Source organism: Corvus hawaiiensis, chromosome 15 (genome assembly GCF_020740725.1).
Source record: "Corvus hawaiiensis isolate bCorHaw1 chromosome 15, bCorHaw1.pri.cur, whole genome shotgun sequence".
Classification (NCBI taxonomy): domain Eukaryota; kingdom Metazoa; phylum Chordata; class Aves; order Passeriformes; family Corvidae; genus Corvus; species Corvus hawaiiensis.
The window spans coordinates 424,368-446,123 of NC_063227.1; the positions used below are offsets into that span (position 1 = coordinate 424,368).

The window sequence follows — 21,756 nt, forward strand, 5'->3', positions numbered from 1 at the left end:
TATAACATCTGTTATGTCTGATTTTGCCATCTCCTGTGTACACATGGAAGCATGGCCATCCAAGGGATCCTTTTTCTGACAATAACAAGAACTCTGCACCAGATTTTGGGTCCAGATTGCTCTGGGTGCTTCTCTGGGACAGCTGCAAGGTGTCTTCAGCTACAACACAATAAAAGGATGGGACAATCCAAGGGAGTTGCATACTGTCCTGGGACAAGCCCTGGGCAGGCCTGGTGTGAGTCTGTCCCTGGTACATGACAGCACATCAGCCTGTCCCCAGGCAGGGTGTATGGTGGTCGTATGAGGCATCAGGTTGCAGCTGTGTGGGCCACCCTTGAGGCATCTCCATTTTGTCTGGTATTTCATCATATAAATACTTTGGCAAGCGAGGGACTGAGCCCTGTCGCAGACTGTGCCTCTCCCAGAGTAGGCATGGTGAGTGCTCATGGCTAGAGTGAAGAGAAGCCTGGCTATGCATTAGAAGGTCTCTGGGTTGTCTCTGTAGCCCCTTTGGATGGTAACAGTCTTACATTGTTTGGGATATTGTCTAAACATAGTAAAAGCCCTAATAACTGGCAATGTGCGATCTGCTTTGTGTTGAGGGGCACTAAATCTGAACATGACCAAAATATACATTTCAAAGCCCTGTTCCTGCTTGGGCAGAGGTGCATCCCATAGTTTGTGCGACACTGACAAGAGGCCATTGTGCTACATCTGCTCCAGTGCCTGGACAGCAAGTGACAGCCATGAACAAGCTGCTTTGCACAACAAAGAAAATCCTGTGAAAACCATTTTAGAAGCTTGAAACAGGACTGAGATTAGAGATACAATGATTTCAGTGTGTACAACAGATGGAGACTTTAGAGAATGGAGCCACTAATCTATGGATTACAGACTCCTTAATTATTAACTAACATTTACCATTTATGAGAGGCACTTCCACCAATGGAGGGATCTTGCAGGTCAGTGCTCAAGAACTGAATGTCATTTTAGGGATAACTAGGGAAAGCACAGAGATTGGAAAATGTCACAGTACCATCTTCTTGCTCATTTGTATCTTCAAATGCTGCATAGAGTTCTGGTTCACTGCAGATCTTGAAATTTGGACATGTCTGGTGGGCTTGATGTGCACTCAAAGGCAGGACCCCAGCTGCACTAAACAGGCTCCTCCACACCAGGCACTCTCTTGGGGATGGATTGGCTGTCAGTCAGTCACATTTCTCAACATAAAGAGGGAGTAACGAATCTTCAGCACCTCCAAATGCAAACCTCGACATTGACCATAATACTAATCCCAGTACAGTCCCATCGAACCGAGTTCTGGTCCTTGGAGCAGATGAAAACACTATTCCCACTCTTTGTGCCTAATTTTGTCCCAGTCAGTTACATAACAAACCATATACCTAGATGTACAGAGCCCACAAAACTAGCTCTACACTTAACTGACACCTTTGAGCCCTGGGACACAAGAACTAAAAGCAATCAGCAACCAAGCAGGTGACCCCATTGTCATGGGCCAAACAAGGGTCATCTATAAATTAAGGTCAGCAACTCTTTTATTCCAGATCCCTAACCCTAAGAATCCTAATCCACACTGCCAGCCCGTCCCTGTGTCATTTGTTGTTTCCAGATCTAGCTACATGATAATGACTGGGAGAGAGAACAGCTTTGGCACCGATGAACCTGGAGCACCTGCCTAGAACCAGCAGGGCTTTGAGTCCAGAGCCCTAACTGAGACCCTGTCGCCAATCTTACTTCCTGTCATACCTAAATTAATGATAACTCTTTGGTTTACTTCTGGCCTTATACTATACCAACCTACCTTGTAAAATGCAGAAGTTCACCTAATGCTGTAAATTGCCCAAATTCCCCAGCTGCCTCAGACAGAGGAAAAACACCCATATTTGAGCCACATAAGGCACAATCAGAGAAACAAACCCACTCAGTTAAGTTCTGAGTCCCCAAGCGAGCGAAACAAACTCTCTCGTGCTGGGGTATCAGCTGCTGACTCTCAAGTGCTTTAAATGCTTAGGTCTTGAGCAGACCATTTCCTTTAATAACAAATGGTTATAAAAATTCAGTAAGGATCATCTTCAGTAAGATCCTTCTGCAGTAAGGATCAGTGACTCATTAATTCTGATTTCTTTACAATAGCCATAGTTATGTGCATTCAGAGATTTGAATGGAACTGGAAGTCTTTTGTTTGTACATTCTTTGTTTTCAAGCATCTCAGAAGTTAAGTCATGTTAACGTGACACAAAATATACTTTACAAAACAAGATTATTATTCTGCTTTGCATGGTCCAGGGGAAACATAACGACCTTCACTTCCTGGAGACAGATAAAGGAGGTCTGAGAGCTGGCAGAAGACAACGTATTTCAACAACAGTTTCCAAGTTAGGGATGTGAATTCCTGACCAGGCATGCAGAAAATACAACTGGATGTTTTTTAGGATTAATGGAGAGACTACACTGAAAAAGAAGGTGGGAAAATGATTTGGAAGTGCTCAGCACACAAGAAAATCAGTCTGTTTTCATTAGTCATCTAAAATAGATTTTTATGAATGGAAGCCAAGGAAATTCTTGGATTCAAGATCATTCTGACAAGTAGCACTGGATGCAGTTATATTTTAGGTCCTGAGTTTGCAAGCTGTGATACTCTCTCTAATTTAAATCCAGAGAAATATACTAAACTACAAAAATATCATTAGTCATCAGTGTAGAATGTGTGAAACAGTTTTTCAGGATGAGAACCTGTCATCGTTTAACCCAAAGTACCATGCAGCTGCTTGCTCACTCCTCCACCAGCAGGATTGGGAAGAGAATCAGAAGGGTAAAAGACAGAGAACTCATGGGTTGAGATAAAGACACTTTAATAGGTAAAGCAAAAACTGCATACACAAGCAAAACAAAACAAGGAATTAATTAACTGTTTCCCAAGGGCTGGCAGGTGTTCAGCCACCTCCAGGAGAGCGGCGCCCCATCACACGTAACGGTTACTTCGGAAGACAAAGACCATCATTCCAAATGTCCCCCCTTCCTCCTTCTTCCCCCCATGTTAGATACCGAGCATGACATCCTCTTGTATGGAATATCCCTTTGGTCAGTTCAGGTCACCTGTCCTGCCTGTGTCTCCTCCCAACCCCCCATGCACTCCTAACTTCCTTGCCATTGTGGCCATATAAAAAACAGAAAAGGCTTTAGCTCTGTGTAAGCCCTGTTCAGCAATAACAAAAACGTCTCTATAGTATGAACCCTGTGTTCAGCACAAATCCAAAACATAGCCCTGTACTAGCCACTGTGAAGAAAATTAACTCTACCCCAGCTGAAACCAACACAGAACCACAGTATCTTAGAACCACAGCAATTCTCTCAGTCAGCATGTTTTAGGGCTTTCCTTGCCATGCTCCCAGCAATGCTTCCTCAGTCTCACACCATTCACTGATGCCTGCACTGTCCCCAGCACTCCACTTTGGGTTGTTCCATAGCTGCCCTTATTGTTAGAGCTCTGCTGGGAAAATCTGAACCTCGCTGGTCCTTTCCTTATTGTTGTGGAAAGTGCTTTGTAATACTCAAAGGAGAAATGTGAATGCTTTAGAAACGATTACTATTCAAGTTTCAAACAAAGTAAAGTACAGAAAAATTACAGAAAAGGTACACACTCCTTAACAGGACTAATGCACACATGTTACATGTCTATAAGACAAGCCAGAGGAGAGCAGTGGGCCGCTATGTGAGCTGGAGTTCAGTCCCCCTGCAGCATTAGGAGTTCCAGAGGTGATGCTGGGAAAGCCCTCTGTGTAAACCTCTTCATCCAGAACCAACTCTCAAACCAGACTCTTGGGTTTGGATACAGATAGAAAGCATTGGTGCTAAACTTTCCCTGTCACTTCTGAGAATTAAGAATAGGTAAGAACAGCAAAATCTACCAAGTATTATAGTAAAAAGACAACAACCTACAGAAGTTTGGACTTCTTTGTATATGAAACAGAGAACTTTTAAAGTGACCAGTTCCACCAAGATCCTTCTTTAAGGCCCAGGTAAGCCAGCCAGTACAATTACAATTGCGTAACTGATACAGGCTCTGAAAAGAATTCAAGCATTCCAGCTTGGCAGGAAAGACAAGTCTCTGTTTTTACATTCTCAGCACAGAAACTTCCAGAGGTTACCACGGTATCTGTTACTTGGATTTTTATCAGCTAGCCTAGTCACTGAATGAAGGATTTGAATATTCTGATGATGGATGGCCACTTAGTCTAAATCTGTAAGAACAAACCATGGATATGGTACCTAACACTGTTCAACCTGCACCTAACCTGCACAAATGTGTGGGTGACACACACAGGCTCTCAATTCTGTATCAACGTATACATCAAAAATAATGGAAAGGTAAATCACTAACAGTGAATCAGAAGGGCCACAATGCAAAAGTAACCTGCCATGTTCTTAGCCATGTTCTACCAAGAGAAATCTTACTCCATAGCAATGGAAGTACAGGGAAAAGGAAAAGGATTTTAGTTTCACAGAATGTGAGTGGTTCATTTGGCAGTTGTGGGTCTGAAATTCTTAAAATTATGTATGTTTTATGGATGCATAAAAACTGCATTGCAGTTAAGGCATTAGCACATCTGGGGTACAGACTGATTTCAGTCTCAGGCATTCAAATAACAGATACAACATTCATATGCTTTCATAGGGAAATTACTAACAAACTGCCTTTCACAATTTCCCAATCCAAAACACCTTACTGTGTTTTGAAAGTTCACAGCAATTAATGCTGATAACTCACCCATGCTCTGGAAAGGGCCAACATCAAAATGCTGCAATTTGACCTTGGGTTCCAGCCTCTCCATCAAGAAGGGATCTGGCTCGCTATCTGTTCACTGTCTCACTCTTTGGTCTTTATTTTTTCATACTTAGTAAAATTCATAAAGCAGTGACACTCAGCACAATGGAATTTTGTGGTGCACAATTCCCTATTAGACAGCCTGCAGTCTGATGAGTCATCTCAGCTCTTTCCACCACTGTCTGCCCAAGGTGTGGCACTCACAGCCCACTGGTTTAGAAGTAAAAAGCAGCTGAGATGAAAGAACCAAGACTGAAGTTAGGAAAAGCCTCTTCATCCTGACCAAAGGTGGGTATAAGCATACAGACAAAACCTTGATTTTAATTTAGTGTCTGTGCAACACAGTAATCCCATAAGGTAAGGTGAGGATTTCCCTGGGAAATAGCGATGAAGGGTGGTCTGAAACTGGCACAACCTGCTCTTCTCAACCTTTAGGTCTGTCATGGGCTGACACTGACCATGACGTGGCAGGATATATTTGGGATTAAGTCCCCCTTTTCCATGTGACCTCTTCCAGGTGTATTTGATGCAGCTGAGATTGGGTTCTGGCCTTCAGACAGAGTCTTGGGTTTCACATCAGCAGCTGAAAAAGAGTTGAGGGAACAACCAGTTCCAAGACTGCTTGCAAAAGAGTGGTCTTACAAAGGAGTGGAGGGTAGGCTGTGTTTGGGTGATGGACTTTGGTAGTACAGAAGCCTTTTTCTACTATTCCCTGGAAAAGGGGGACTGTAAGCTGCACTTGCTTTTCCCTAGGACATACTTAGCAAGCAACACAGATGGACATTATCTATTTTTATCTATTTTAACATCTGTGTGGAAGGGATAGCCCACCAGTCCTTAATGGTAGGATAATTTGACAGTGATTTCAAAGGAGCATTTGGTGGGACAGTGAGTACAGACTGAACACAATTTCTAACATCACTAGGCAAGCGGACCAGGATCTTCAGTCACAGCCTGGTTCCTGCAGTACTTAGAGAGCTTCTTTCGTGCATTATACCAGGGCGTGCAGGGCCATGACAAAAAATGCACAAATGGCAGCTCTGTCTCCTTCACCAGCCTGAACAAAGTATATTTGACTGCTTGCTTCCTCACAGTCACAAGGAACCACATAAACAAACAAGCAAACATAGTACCTTTAAATCCACTGTAATTCTACTCTGCTGACATCTAATTACTCATTATAGGCTTGTAATCACTGGCACATAATCACTAATTATCTCTAGATACACCACCTGTTTTTGCATCAGTGTGCTCTCCTGAAGCCACAGGTAGAGAGGTTGAAGGCAAGGACACTTCAGGTCTGCAATGGCTGATTAGGTCAAGTGCAACACCATGGAAACAAGGAAATCTCAGCTTAGTCCTCCAATTAGTTTCTGGGAATAAAAGCAGGCACAGAGGAGAGTAGCTGGTGATCCCTAAGATAAACTGGAATGAGAGCGAGTTGCAACAGCAGATCTGCTTGGAAGCAAGTCAGCATTTGCCATCACAACAGAGGCCAAACACAGAGTAAGACCAGCCAATCCAAGCTTCACATCTTAGGGAAGATGCCAGATGATGCCATACAAGAAGCAGGGAACAAACAGGACCAGGTGAAAAGAGACTGATTTTGAGAGGCAGAACATGAACGCAGAGGAAGTGGGCTGACTGCTCTTGAAGTGAATCTGGTGACACACATCTGGCAGAATATTCTGGGCTTCAAACTTACACAGAATGTGTATTTTCTTACATAAATCCATTCCATCCAGGCCCTAAGGGTCCATACCACACCAAGCCAGACAGCTGTTAGAGTGGCTAAAATCTCACCATTCCTGAAACTGTGATCCTGAAGATACCCATTGACATGCAAACAACAGAAGATGTCTATAAGTTTACTTAGTTGTTCCTAGAAATCTGGAGTTATATCTCTGGGTTGGTCCATCTTAATGAAAGGTGGCTGGAGCTCACCTGATGTGCAGAACCTCCAGAGTCACCACCCGTTCCTCCTTGTTAAATCAGGTGGGCCCAGTGGACTCTAGCCAGGCTGGAATACTTGGGGTTTCATACTGATGCCAAACCTGTGCTTCTGACCTTCTTGAAAACATTGCTTCTTCTGCCTTGTGAGAGCTTTATCTCTGGTGTCTTTTGACCCCAACAACTTTGTAACTGAGTGATTCAGTTTGCATCTAACTGCAAGGCCGGCAGTGCCACGGGAGTTCCTTCAATGCCGAGAAGATAGTAGTCTTTCTTTGGAGGACCTGGTGAGGGAGAAGGAGAGTCCAGATTCCCCACAGAAAAAACTTTCAGAACTCTTTTTCCACAGTTACTATTTCTTAACATTTTGACTAGCAGCTCATTTCAGGAGGAAAAATTACCCCATGTGTTGAAATACTGGAATTTTCCATAGGGTTTTGCTGAGCACTAAACAAATCTGGGAGCAAAAAGTATTACTGCATTTCAGAAATATTCTTGGAATAACTGAGCACAGAAGATTATAACTTCCAGCTGCTTATCGGATTTGTGGTCTCTGTTAGTATGACAGACTGGCAGCATGCTGAAGTCAGGCTGTGTGTGTTGCCTGAAGTTAGTCCCTCCAACAATACAATAGCATTCTGCAGTAGAAATTACCACACTATTAACCCACTCTCCCTGTGGCTTTGACATGAAATACTGAACAAGCTTTTGACAGAGTCAAATGCTTTGCCTTTCTGAGTCTGAAGTGCTTTGGCTTTGGTAAAGGATTTCACCAAGGACAACATCCTGCACACAGCAGTTCCCCAGTGACTGATATGCAGAGCAGCCTGGAGGATTACAAAGGTCTGTCTCATCTTCTAACATGGTATGTCTGAAAGTTTAGAAACTGGAGTGTGGTGATGGAGGCATCAGCCACTGGCCCTCCCCAGCTGATTGAGATAGCAGGCTCATCAGTCACCTGCCCTTCATAAACATGCAATTTCTTGGAGAACAAAAGAGCCCAGCCATCCCTGACCTCTGCTTCTAAATGTAAGTGGGACAATCAGATTTTCTTGGCTCTTTCACTGTTTCTTCTGCATTTGTACTTAGCCTGACTTTCCCTGAGGCACATGAAAGGCAGTGCCGGAGGCTGTCCTGACACTGCCGCAAGAACGATAGTAGAACACCCCTGTTTATCTGGCAGCCTCCAAAACAGGAAACATGCTTGTAAATCATGACTGCAGAGTATGAGCAGGCAGCTCTAAGTTTGCATGAAACAAGACAACTAGAACTTACTTCATCATTGCAACTTATCATGCATGTAATAAAGGGATGCAGTTTTATCAAATCCTGTAGGAATTAGAAGAAATCAGTGTTAACCTGTTACTACCACTGCCCTGCTGCTTCTCCAGCTGAACCCACAGACCTTAGAAGAAAACGAGCTATGAAAGCTGATATGCATTTATCCTGCTCACCATGTTATGTGGTTGTTATATCCTTTTCACACACAATCAAAGATCTGCTGCCTCCAGACCCACAGAAAATCAGTGTAAAACCATTCTGTATGGATCTCACATCAAGGAAGGAAATGTCCTCACTCAGGACATAGCTCAAGCTTGTCAGCATTGGTGAAGGAAGGGGTCAAATCCCACCTAATGTCAACAGTCTGCTTCCTTCAAATAATACAAAATGCTTTGAGTCTAATGAGCATTGTAGTCACAGCTATGGAGCCTGAGATGTTTCCTGGTGTAATGAGCAACTTCCAGTGACACAGGAAGCATTACGTGAACAAGATGACATGATCTGGGACACGCTTCATTCTTTTAAACCATTTTCTATTTTTATTACTGGAAGAATGATGTTGCACAAAGCATCTGGGAGCTGGGAACCAGCACAGAAGTTTGCCAGCAGAAGATGCAGAGTATTACCAATTAAGAAACTGCGCACTGCCCTGACAAATGGAAAATAAATTAGCAAAGCCATCAGAAAATACCCATCAGAGGACAACTGTGCCTTGGCAGTTGCAGGCAAGATGACCTAATTTGACTTCTCTGTCAATACCTTTGCTATTTGAATGATTCAGTTGGCAATTTACATTCCTCTTCAAGCATTTAAAAGATAACAGTAAGTTTGACAGTCTCATGGAGAAAATGCTTGATAAAGTTACACGACACCTTGTGCCTCTCACTAGATACTCTGTGGCTCGGGCTGTCGGCATTTAGAGCCTGCGATTCCCCACAGAGGCTCTGACGGGGACCCCAGCTGGTGCTCTGGCAGCAACCAATGAGGACAAAGAAAACCAGCACTGGGGTTTTGAGAGCACAGAACAAGGAAACCCGCACCCCAGACAGGGTGATTATGTCCCATCTTATTAACTAATCCTTTTGCAGAAAGGGATTTGCTTAAAGACCACTTCCCAGAAGGCTGCGTGATTCCCCCATTCATAACCAGTGCGGCTCACCTTATAACATGACTGATTTCCATTTCTCAGTGTGCCTTAAACAGTTCTTACTCAACTAGAAAGACATGAATCAGGAGCTTGCCACTACAGAACTTCCCATAAAATAAATGCTGTTTTTTAGATCAGAAGAGCAGCCTATTTCTGTTCCTTCATTATACCAACCAGCAATGCCCATCTGGCGGGCTCAGCTCAGATTCCTGACCCACGAGGACCAGCACTCCTGTTCTGGGGTCAGGAAGTGAACCCAGCTCTTGAGCAAAGGAAACCCTTGCAGGACTGACGGTTGGCTCTGATGGGTCCTGTGGCAGCACAAGGCACATGAGCTCACATGCCTACCATCTCCATCTTCCCTGGGCTCAGGCAGGAGAAACAGCCTTCCCACTGGATCTCCTCCCTGATCTCTATCTTCCATCTACTTTGTACAGAGAAGTGAGAAGAGAGCTGGTTTGCCAGCAGGGTTTGAAATTGCACCACTCATGACTGTTTGCCTGACAGACATTTACTTAACTACAGGGGGCAGACATTTTGTCATTGTATAATTAAAAGCTTCACATTTGATCCAAGATATACATATACAGAAATAAAAATAATGCATTCTGATGGGCTTGAAAGCAACCATGCAGTGAACACACACTGAACACAAACTTCCATTTTCATGGTATTCTTGAACTAGTAGCCTTACAACACCTAACAAAAAAGACCTTAAAAGTGAATGGCAATTTAAAAAGTAAAAATCAAGTATTGTCTTTTATAAAGTGAATGATTTTCATTGAAAGTCAGATTTTAAAGCCTTCACTTCCCAGAAGAGCCTCGTACTCCTTTACTGATGCAGATAATTTCAGTGCAACCATCTACGCAGCAAGGCACTAGGAAAGATAAACACTGGAATCAGGATTTAAATAAATATTGCTATTAAAGTACAGTGCTGAAACTTTTGCACATTTGCAGAATCAGACAAAGGCCAGGCCCCGTTCCAGAGAATTTTAATTCCCCATAAAGTTGCACAGCCATACAGAGACGTCCCAACCAAAACAACGAGTTCACTCTAACTTAACTGTGGTTAGTGCACACAGGCACAAGGCAGCCTGCAGTGCAGGGGCACACTGTTCTTCCCAGGAAAGGCTCACTCCTCATGTGCTATTGCTTGGCCCTGAGGAGGCAGGGACTCAGCTCACCAGCCACCAGCTCTGAGATCAGCACATCCCACTCACGAGAGGCGCAGAAGCTGTCTGAGAGGGGGTTTCATCTTCTACTCAGTGAATCCCACTTGCAGTAGGAGGAGGATAAATTCCTTTATGCTAAGGCAGTCCCTTAGGAAGGTAAAGACCTGGTGGGCAGCCACTTTGTGTGCATTTGCTTGGCCAGTACTGGTGGTCTTGATGCTAAGCATCCAGTTACAGAGGAGGAGCATTTGCCAGGAGAATAGGAGTAGGAAAAAACTCTAGAACAAACGTGTTCTGGCTATTTTGAAGAGATACTTCCTTCCCTAGCTGCCAGCCACTGCTGCTGCCCCTGCACCTGAAACATGACAGCACTGGGCTCTTCTCCTGTCACATCCTGGTCAGGTGGAGGCGGGGCTCTGGTGCAGGCATGACACTCATGGTGCTGAGCATCATGAAGCCACAATGCTGGGGCAGCTGCATATTAGAGTTCACGTAAGAACCCAAGAACAACCAAATGCAACCCTCTCTGGTGCTGCTTTAGAGAAAGAAAGGACGGACACTGATGAGTATTTCACTGTGCTGTGTAACATAAAGCTTTTAAAGTAACTCTTCCAAGTTTGCAGACACAGTCTGTTTATATTTAGTGCATCCTCTCTTCTCCCAACTCTTTAGACCTGAATAATTAGTCAAAAATTCAAGTTACTGTAGATTACTTCACTTAGATGGAGAAAAAACGGACCCAGTTAATGACACTGGTACAAGTCCTGTTACAAAAGCAGGCTGTTTCCCAGCGTGCAAAAGGAGGGAATTGGTCCCAAACCATTTCCTCCCACATAGCCTCAAGCCTTAGTCAGCCAATGCCCCGAGACTGCCTCTCCAGGCTTAATCACAGGGTCATTTTTCTCCACGATGGGTCAGGCTCCATGCGGGTTTTCCTTAAGAACCACCAGTTCTCGGAGAGATAATGGCACTGCTTTGTTTTTACAGAAAAGGTTGGAAAAAGCATGACTGACAACATCTCGTAACATAAAAATGTAGTTTGAGAAATGACTTGACAGGATGTTGAACACGGGTACCATGTACACTTGTTCTAGATAAAGAAATGAGCACTTGGCAAAACAATTTTAGTCAAAGCTCCAGTTTTGGTGCTCACGATATATTTCACAGGCTAGTACTGTTAAACAGCCATTAGCATTTGTAAGACCCAGTCTTGGCTGTCCCTTTGTCCTTTGGGCCTCCAGTACTTTTGAAATGAAGTTGCAACAGAGCTCTCAAAGAAACAGCTTAGACTAGCCAACACACGAAGCTTTTTTGTGCGGCCGGTCTGGTGTTTTTTGTGACAGGAACACCCGTGCTCGCGTTTGGGAGCAGTGAAGACTTCGTGCAGAGGATATTGCTTGTGTCTGGCTCTAGCGTCCACCTAACCGCAGTGCCTCTGCAGGGACCACGGCCCAAGCAGAATGAGGTACGGCCCAGGGCTTGTGAGCAAACGCTGGTTTGTGGGCAGCGCCCACGCACCGGTGGGGGAAAACTGACACGCGGCTATTGCGGCTGCTGTCGGGGCTGCTGCCGATGCGTCCGGGCACAGCCCATCTACCGAGCGCCCCACATGGTCAGCAGCGAGGCACTCCCGTGTGTCCGCTCCATCCTCACGGCTGGAGCGTGCCGCGAACGCGGCCGGTGGCAGCTCCCCGCAGCGAGCCGGACAACCGGAGAACGCCGGAGAAGGTGACCCCGGCTCCGGCCGAGCGGCATCCACTCTTGCCCCACCGCCCCTCAGCCTCACGTCGGGTCCGCCCCGCCCCGAGCCCGCGGCCCAGTCCCGCCCCGTCCCGCCCCGTCCGTGCCGTCCTGGCGGCGCGGCGGGGATGGCGGCGGACGGGCGGCGCGACGATGAGGAGCTGCCGGTGTACCTGGCGCGGCCCGGCTCGGCGGCGGTGCCTCGTCAGAAGCGCGGGGGGCTCTTCTGCAGCGTCGAGGGCGCCTTTGAAAGCAAGACCCTCGACTTTGGGGCACTGCGCGTTGGGCAGCGCCGCGCCCCGCCGCCCACCCGCCCCGGCCCCGACCCCGACCCTCCGCCCGGCGCGGCCCCCGGCTCCGGCCCGACCGCTGGCGACCTCCGCGCTGCCTCCGGCGAAGAGCGGCTCCAGGACCCAGCCCCCGCGGACGACGGGGTAGGGGCCAGCGGCGTGGCGGGGCTGGGCCGGGACCGGGGCAGCGGGCGCGGGCCCCGGGGCGGGGTCTCGGGGGGCGGTGCGGAGCCGCGGGTGGGTCCCGCCGCTGCTCGCCCCCGGGGCTGGCCCTGGAGGAGCCGCTGGTGGTGCCGCGGTGGCTTCTCCGCCCCGGCTTCCCGCAGCGTCCCCCGCCGCCCCCGCGGCAAGGCAGCGTCGCGGTCGTTCCCAGTGCGCGGAGCTCCGTCCGCCGAGCGGGATGTCGGCGGTCTGACCGCGGCACCGGGAGAGTCAGAGCCGCTGGCTTGGTTTGCTGCAGTGGCTCTTTTGTACTTGTATGAAAGAATACCTGCTCCCGCGCTACCCAACATGGGAAAAAAACCAAAAAAACCTGGGGGTTTTGGAGCTGTTGCTCCAAACCAGGCAGATCCTTATCTCTCACGGATACAAACCAGAAGTACCACACCAGCAGTGGGGGGACGGCACTGGAAGTGGCAGTGTTGAAGGTATCACCAGGCACAAAGTTTCTCAACTTACACCGAAGTGAAAGTGATAAACTATTCCATCCAGCTCCACAGCGTAGTCCTTCTGCTGGAGGGTGAGATGGCTTGCTGTGCTGGTTCTGGTCCTACTTGCACTAGCAGTTGGGCAAGAAGATGATTAAGTTAATAGTGTTGGGTGAATGTCATGGTTGGGATTTCAGTGGTCCCGTGGTTCATTTTTGTATCAGGCAAGTAAGGCCATTTGCTGCTGTTGGTCAATAAGTTTGTTAGGGGCTGAACTTTTTAACAGCTGTCTTAAGGTCACTCTTTTTAAACCGTGAACAGGGGCAACACCCCCTCGCCGTCCTTCTCCCCCCCCCCCCCCCCCTTTTGAACATGGAATGAAAAATCACCTGCATGTCAGCACAAAGAGATGGAGTGGTTGTCTTGGGGTTCTGCAGAAACTTCCACTTGGGCCTGGAGTGCAAACGCTGATAAACAGCAGACATCTGTGATCTGGAGGCCTAACCTCACCAGCTTGAGCCTAGTGGAAGCACAGCAGTGAACTGCGATGACTTGGCCTGTCTTGGTTTTGGGGAAAAGCATCAGGCTGTCCTAAGTGTCTTCTGTAGGAATGTCTAGCTAGGCAATGCTTATTTTGAGCTGTCTTCATTGCACTTTAATTTCTTCAGCCTCTGCTTTTTGGTTTCTTACTGGCATGCTTCTCGGTTCATGTTCTTGAGCTTTGCTCCTTTACAGCAGTTTTACAGAGTCCGGAACAAAATTAACATTATCCTGTCAGTACCAACCTTGTCCACATGGTTTAGGTAGCAGCTGCAGAACTGACCACTGCATTAACAATTTAATGCTGCTGCTTGTTGGAAAAGAAGCTGAAGCTCCTGACAGCCTGTCTGCACGCTTTGCTGTGGGCTTTTCTTTATTAGCTGTGCCAAAAATTCAAAAAAGTCTTCTTCCCTTTTAAGGTCTTATGTAGACCCTTATCTCTGGTGTTTTGTAGCTGAGGATTTCCTTCAGCTGCTCCTCTCTTCCTGATGATTTCTACCTCTAGATTTCTTCCTCCAAGGCCTTCAGCTGATAAGCATCAGGAACCAAATCCCTTTTATCTGCACATCTTGCCTAAGAGGGTGGGCAACTTCATACATGTGTTTTTGTGTGTGCATGGCTAGAAGGAATTGTATGACTTGGTATTGTGACTTTCAAGCTTTGGGGTGTCCGAAAATAGGACAGTCCAATGGGAAATGAATTGTGCACACTGAGCCCCACTGCCTGCATAGCCATGGGGAATTTGTCTGTGTTGGACTCTGCAGACTTGGGACACACAAAGGCACTTTTGTCAAGGCAAATTGAACTTTGAATAATTTCACAGATTAAGAAACACAGAGAGAGCTCAAGTCATCTACTCTTGCCCAAGCAACTTGTTTGTTAGAGAAGCTGAAAGTACGAGACTTGCCTGTGCCCAGGGCAACAGACAGAGATCTGTCTTCTAATTTTTGCAGTGAACAGTTTTTTGGAAGTACAACAGACCAATACACCTTGTTTGTTTGTGGGTTTTTTTGTTGTTGTTGTTTTGTGGGGGTTTTTTTTTCCTATAATGACGTTAATTACAATTAAAGCACCAACATTTCTACAGGGAGACAACTGTAGTGAATAAATGCATGGTGATAACACGTGGTGTCATGCAGCTGGACAGCATAATACAGACCCAGGCACATGGTCCAACCTCACTTTGTTTTATCACAGAGTCTATTGGAAGGACAAAACTGGGCTGTATATTGAGGTGCATTGAAGTCATTGTGGGGATATAGCTCAGAGCAGTTGGGAGCTGTGCCTTTGCTCTGTCAGTGGAACTTTGAGCTTTGCGGTGGATTTAGGGACCGAGAGTGACAGTCGTTAGGGTAGGGGCTAGGGGGACTACTGTGGAGGCTGCAGCTATGGGGGGCTGCCTTCTGTGGGCTGGTGGGCTGCCTGGGGAACAAGAGATGTGCCTTTCAGGTGCTCTTTGCTCAAAGCAGGAGGTCCCTTTCCCTGCTACTAAGTTCTGCTGCAGCAAGAGTTGTTGTTGCACAACACTTAAGATTTGGAGGAACAACGCTGGAGGGCCAGATTCAGTGCTGATCTGGCCTATTCGTAGAGACCATTTTTAACAAGAGTGATTTAACTCAGTGCAGGTTTTATCAGTAATAGCCAGTGTGGACTCTGCCCTTGTGAAGTGTCCTGCAGTTTTCTTTGAGAGTTGTCATGCTATTTGTTTAGCCAGAGTGGATTACTATGTTCACTTTACTACCATGAAGTAAAAAGAGAGTTTCTCTGTAGATCACAGACACCCTCCACCCCACAGACATCCTGTGGCCCGGATGTTCACGGAGGGCTGGTGATGTGTGAATAGGTACTAGAGAGCTGCAGTACTGGGCATCTGCAGAGGCAGCAGGGCTTTGAGAAGCAGAGAAGGAGCCTTACACTTTGTGCCTGGTGCCTGGGAAGGTCAACCAGAAGCCTGTAGAGGCCTTGTCCACGTCCCTCTCACTGCTCAGCCATGCAGAGACCCTGCATTTTCATCTTCCTGTCCAGTCATACAGGCAGGAGCACGTGGTGCTATCCCCCAGATGTTTTGTCTGTCTGTCCTTCTGCGTGGTTCTGCAGCTAAGTTGTCATTTCCAAGGCAACTGGCTTGGAAACAAACATGGGACTGTGGCTTTACTGCAGGCTGGAGCAGCTCTGTTGGCTGGGGAGGAAGGGGAAAAGGAACGTAAGGGAAACTAGCGGGCAGTGAAAGCAGACGAAGAGTTTGCCCCCTCCAGAAGACCAGCAGGAGCCAGTCCTTGGCTTTTTCCTGCAGTCAGCCAGTGTCACACATGTCTGATTGTGTGATACCAATCAATATAGATTAGATATCAACTTGTCATACACCCTGGAAATACAGGCAGGGCTGCCTCAAATGGAGAACAAAGCTTGGACTAACTTGATTCTCTCTTCGTTTTCCTGACACTTGTAAAATGTGCTCTGACTTCAGCATTCAGCTTTTTGGTTTCCAATGCCAGTAATTTATAGCAGGAACACCAAGCCAACGGCAGTCTGTGCCTCACAAGGCAACTTGGCGCAATCTGAAGTTGCAGTTGTGCACTGCCTTTAGCACAGTTTAAAATCCTGAATTTGAGGATGGGATCCTAAAGCACTTTGATAGCATTAATTCATCACCTCAGTATCACCCCGTTGAGCATCTGTGTTTTGGTTTTACTTGTTCTTTTTATGAAAGAATAATTTTGAGTTACATTATTTCTGTTACTTTTACAAACAATAGGAACAAATCCAACCACTGAACTAGTTCCCACAAAACAAACACAACAGTTAAACTTGCATTACAGTTCATGGAGTTGAATGCTAAATATTCAGGTCTTTATTGAAAAAACTCCCACATGTATGTGTTTGTGTTTTTTAAGAAATCTGATGCCTGAAGCACAGCAATAAGAGTCAGTTCTTTGGCTGCTCATGCTAGGACAGAGGTTATTGCCAGCACTTACACAAAACTGCTGAGTTTGTTATCCCACCCCCCTGTGTAAGAAGACAGATATTGGATTCCATGGGAGTTATGCAGTAGGCCTAGATTTCCAGAGAAATTAGGGATTCAGTTGAAGAGTTCCTGCTTGCTGCAAAGAGCTTGTGTTTTATCACAAAACTTACCCTAGCATGGAAGTAGTTTGATTTTTCACACTGCCTTGTGGCAGTAGTCGTTGGTTTCCTTCTGTCCTCGTTCTCAGCTCAGCGTGGTCAAGGCTTTGGAAATGGCTGGCCCCAGTATGTGGGCAGTCCAGTGGGAACAGGGAGCTGGCTGGCAGGATTGGCCTCTGGGGTACCTGGCCACTTCATCTGGGGCACTGAGGTGGGAGGCCAATCTTGCAGTGCCAGAGCTTTGCTATGATGCTGTGAGTGTTATTTTGGGCTGATATGATCTTGAAAACCTTATGCTCTTCCCAGGACATGTTGGTCTTTATGGAATTATTAAGCAGGAAAGAAACTGGGTTTTGCAGCCAGGTGTAAAAGAGAGAGCCAGCCCTGCATTGACGCAGCCTGTTCTCAGCCTGCTTGAAGCAGATATCCCCAGAAACATGGCAGGGGCTCAGGACAGATTGCTGGCACGACCTGCCAGAGGAGGGTTTCTGTTGGTATCTTTCTTTAGTGCCATGACCCCGATGTTGAGAGGGATTCTGGTCTGGTGGTTTAAAAGGGGCTCATAAGCAGGGCAAGGAGTTCTTTTCTACATCCATGATAGGGTTTATAATGCTCTTTACCTTTGTAAAATAATACCCCAGGAGACTTGTTTAAAATGAAAACCCAGTGATATTTTTTCTCCACATTGAACAATTAATAGTAGAAAGTGGCCATGGTACATTTTAGGGGAGCAGTGGGCCTAACCAAGCATGCCATGAAGTACCACATGCAAGATTCTCTAGTGATAGCCCATTGTAGCAGGTAGGAGAGGTGATGCTTTTTTTTATACTGTATATGTTTTCTGAGGTTGTCAGAAAACACAGAAAGGCCTCACCTGGTTCTTCATCAGGAAAGAGCTGTTTCCAGGAGCAGCTTCCAGCGTAGCTGTGATTAGCTTCTCCTGTGGTCCACAGGCCAGCTGTGGGCTCACTCAGTGCTCTGGTGGGGAGTGCCACAAGGAAAACACCTGCAGCAGGACATGGCAGCAGTGATGCAGCAGCATCTCTCTTCTGACATGGCTGGTGAGGCCCAGCAGGGTACGAGGAGCCTCTGTCCCTGTCACACCACAGTAGGAGGAGGCAGAGGGATGAAGTGGCATCTGTGGTCCTGACATGGGTTTTGAAGAGGTGTCACCTCTTGGCAGGTAGTAGTCAATCCACAAACATATTTTGGGAGCCAAACTAACTGCATGAGCCATGTGGACGTGGTTCTTGTTCTCACAAATTTGTGTGATATTTGAGATTTGCAAGACAAGGCTCACTGCTTTCTCATTTGGAAGAGGCTTTGTTGTTGGAAACTCCTCTAAACATTTTTTATTAACATAGTTTAAAGTGTCAAATGCAAACTTCAGTAGGTTTAAATTGAAATTAAACATTGTGGTTTGGCTGCAGCAAAATAGTTGGTTCTGTCTAAAATAATCTTTTCCTTTTCTTTTTATCTAAGATGTTAGTACCTCCAGCAGGCCAGGACTGCCCGGCTCTGCCTGCCCAGACTGGAGAAGTGTTTGTCTCCGATATGTGCAGCCACAAGGTGGACCAGCTTTTGGAGGCTTTTGTTTCCCGATGGGTGGTGCCTTGCCAGATACTGAGACATGGCTCTTTCAGGAGGATTCAGTGCAGTCCTGAGGTGGTCACTCAGAGTTGTGCTGCCCTGCTCAGGGAGGGCAGGGGGTGCTTTGTGGTGCTCATGCTGCTTTCCTTTTGCAGGAAGGTTTTTCTTGCCATCCTGTCCAAGCAGCTGAAGTCCCACAGTGGCTGGGCAGTGGCCAACTGGCGGCACCCTCCGCACCAGACACATAGGTTGAGGCAGCCAGAAGAAGCAGAGCACTTGTGTTTGAAGGGAGGGGACCCTGAAATGATCTTGGCCCTGTGTGCACCCTGTTAGCTGGGATGCCTGCGCCGGAGTGGGAGCTTGGAATTGGTTTGGCAGATATGGTTCCACAGGAAAATTGCGTGGGGCTTAAAGGGAGGGTGCATGACTTGTTTAGCGGGGAGCTGTCTGCATCTGTGCTGGAAGTGACTCTTCTCCCGTATCTTTAGTGACCTGAAAGAAGAGGTACAGCATGTGTGCAGGTGACAGTGATGTTGTGAATATCAGTTGGGAAGGGACTATCCTGATGTGGTGTGGAAGGCTCAGAGACATGAGCCAGGAGGGACAAAAAGAGATTCAGCTCAAAAGTACAAGCAAACAGACCTAGGGAAAGACTGTAAAGTGTTGGTGCCATTGCAAGTGGCAACAAAACCAGGGAGGTTTTGTGATGAGACCCAGAAAAGTAATTTCCTATGTGTGGTCTGCTCTTCAGAGATGGTCCAGGTGAGAACAAACCTGGTCACTGACAGCCCTAATCATGAGGAAAACCATGGCGGAGACCATCCGGAGCTACATGTGCTCTGTTGATTTATTTCAGGCAAAAGATTTCCCTACATGGACATCGTCACCTCTGCTAAGAGGTGGAAAGCAGAGAAGGTTGATTTTTCTGCTGGGGAGCAGTTGTTGCAGGTGGCTGGAGTAAATGGGAGAAAGAAACAAAACCCAAACATGTCAGCAGACTTCCTGGAGACAGGGTTGAGAAGCTGGAAATTACAGCTGGACCTTGGCTTGTTCAGCTGGGCTGGCTCTCGGCTGTGGGTTCGATCCAGCAGCATCTTTTCCATTGCCCTCCTGGGAACAGCTGAGCTCCATTTTACAGCACATAGATTTGAATCCAGTATCAGATGTTTCTGTACAGCTCGGGGTGGGGAAGTCATACTAAGCAGGGGGTTCAGACCTTCCTAGTTCTTGCTCTGCATGTTAAAGGGAACTAGATGGATGCCTGTGTTTTAGGGACTCAGGCTGACCCATCTCTGCTGGGATGGAACTGAGTTGTTCCAGTAGAAATACAGAAGCTCTTGTGCAGCCAAAGCTCATGCCACAAAAGGAGCCACGAGTGAAGCGGGAGCCATGTCCCTGCAGACTTGGCATTGGCGTATTGCCAGGGATGGCCTTCTGGGTGAGCAGGCTCTTCCAGCCCAGGTGCAGCAGGAAGAGGGAGGGATGCCACGGCCTGCAGCATGAACATTTCCATTGTGCCTTTTGAGGGAGGAACTGGAAAGAGGTGATTTCTCCAGCAGAGCTGTCAGGGGTGAAACCTGTCAGCTGGTCACTGCTGCTGCTGGCAGCGGTGCTGAACAGAGGGACAGGGGCCCCAGCAGTGACCAGTCCCATAGTGTGCTGGGCCAGCCCCCACGGCTTGCAGCTCCCTCCCAGTCCTGGCCTCATATGGGTCACTGAGCCAACCCAGCCCCAGGAGAGGAAAAACACTTGTGGAGCCTCCCAGCTCAAGGGCACTTCATTGCTCTGCAGGATCAGGCTAAAATTGAATTAATTGGCCTTGAAGCAGCAGTCACTTGTGTACACATATTAGTGTATTCCATTTGACATGTTTGGTTTCAACATCATTTATTTCTGGCAAAGAGAAGAAACAGCCTCTCCCTTGCCAGGACACCTTCTCTTTGTGCCTGCGGGATGCAGGAACTGTTCTGGGTGCATGGGACTTCCCACTTTGGTGCAGGGATGGTGTTTCTGTCCCTTGGATTCACTGCCTCTGAGGTAACTTAACCCCTGAAAACTCCTCTGCTAGGAGAGCAGAAGGGATGGTTCCATGCAAAGAGTATATATGGGGAGGAGGAGATTGTATGCATGGGGACAGGTTGGCCTGGCAAATCTGCTGAACATTATATTTGAGCCCAGATTGTTTCATGACTGGTGATATTCACTGAACATTGGTTGTGCCTGTATAAGAGTCATTGGCCACAGACACATAGGGCTGGTGGGATCTGCTTTTGTCCTTTGCATTAGAGCTGGGTCCAGGAGCCTCCTGGTCGCCACAGAGGGGGTTTGAGCCAGGCCGCTGAGTGCTGGTGGGCCACAATCAGAGATGGATCTGTTTTGGTGCCAAAGTCCTTGCAGCAGCATGGGCCTTCTATTCTGTGTTCACATCACTGGTGCTCCTCACCCTGCTTCTGTCACTTGTGGCTGTCCACAAATATCTGCTGCCATGAGGAGGTTTTGAGGTCTGAGGATTGCCATTTTAAGTAACTTTCAAATTGACCATGCTTCTCATAGAGGGTATTTTGAAGCATATGAGTACTCACACACTGCACCTGGAAGAGATCCTATGGAAAAAGTTTTTTTCTGTTTTGAATGTTTGGGCCCAGGGCAGGGTGTTTGATTGTATTTGCATGAGTGTCACATAGCAACCGTGAGGAAAGCACATCTCTTCAAATGAGGGGTCTGAAGTCACTGTGGCTGGCCAGCATCCAGGGGGCTGATGCAAGCTTGGCTCTTGAAACTGTCCAAGTGTTGAAGTCAGCAGCATCTGCATAGTCATTTATCTATTATTAACTAATTAACTGCTGCTCTTTCTGTTACTGAATCTAGACAAAGTTAATGTGGCACCACCAGGCATGGGGATACTCATAAACTTTCCAGAAAATGCATGAGTGAAGTTTTGAGAGGTTAGGTGATAGAAGTTGAGGCTCTTTCTCACCTCCCAGCCCCTGCCAGTGTAATTTCAGTAGAGACCAGGACCTGTTCTTGAAGCATTGCAGTCGTGTGACAAGAGCAGTGCGATCTGGTACCTGATCTTCTCCCCACAGGCTTCTTAGTTGCAGAGGCTCTGGCACAGCACTGCTCCCCCATTCGCTGCCTGGTGCTTGCAGACATCCCCTGCCCATGGATCTGCCATGGAGGGGAAGGTTTCCAACTGTCTCTTGCTGACTGCAGGGGTACAGCAGCTCACCAGCAGTAGCATAGGGGCTGGGACAGGCAAACAGAAAGGCCAAGCAGCCCTTGCAATTAGTCAATATTCTCACAGTCCTGGTAGTAGTAAGTAAGTTGTTGAGCATCTGCTGACTTTGACTTCAAACTGGTGAAAGGTTTTTGGGTTTAGAATCCAGTAAAACTATCCAAGAACTTCAGCAGAAGCACACAGAATAAG

At 47.1% G+C, this 21,756-nt stretch overlaps 1 protein-coding gene across 1 annotated transcript in view; it reads left to right on the plus strand.

The window, feature by feature from the left end:
* The first annotated feature begins 12,233 nt into the window (after positions 1 to 12,233).
* Positions 12,234 to 21,756, plus strand: part of DPYSL3 (dihydropyrimidinase like 3) — a 31,449-nt gene continuing 21,926 nt past the window's right edge. Inside the window, exon 1 of the mRNA XM_048320060.1 lies at positions 12,234 to 12,573. Coding sequence (XP_048176017.1) covers positions 12,268 to 12,573 — 306 coding nt within the window. The 5' untranslated portion in view covers positions 12,234 to 12,267. The remainder of the gene's footprint in view (positions 12,574 to 21,756) is intronic.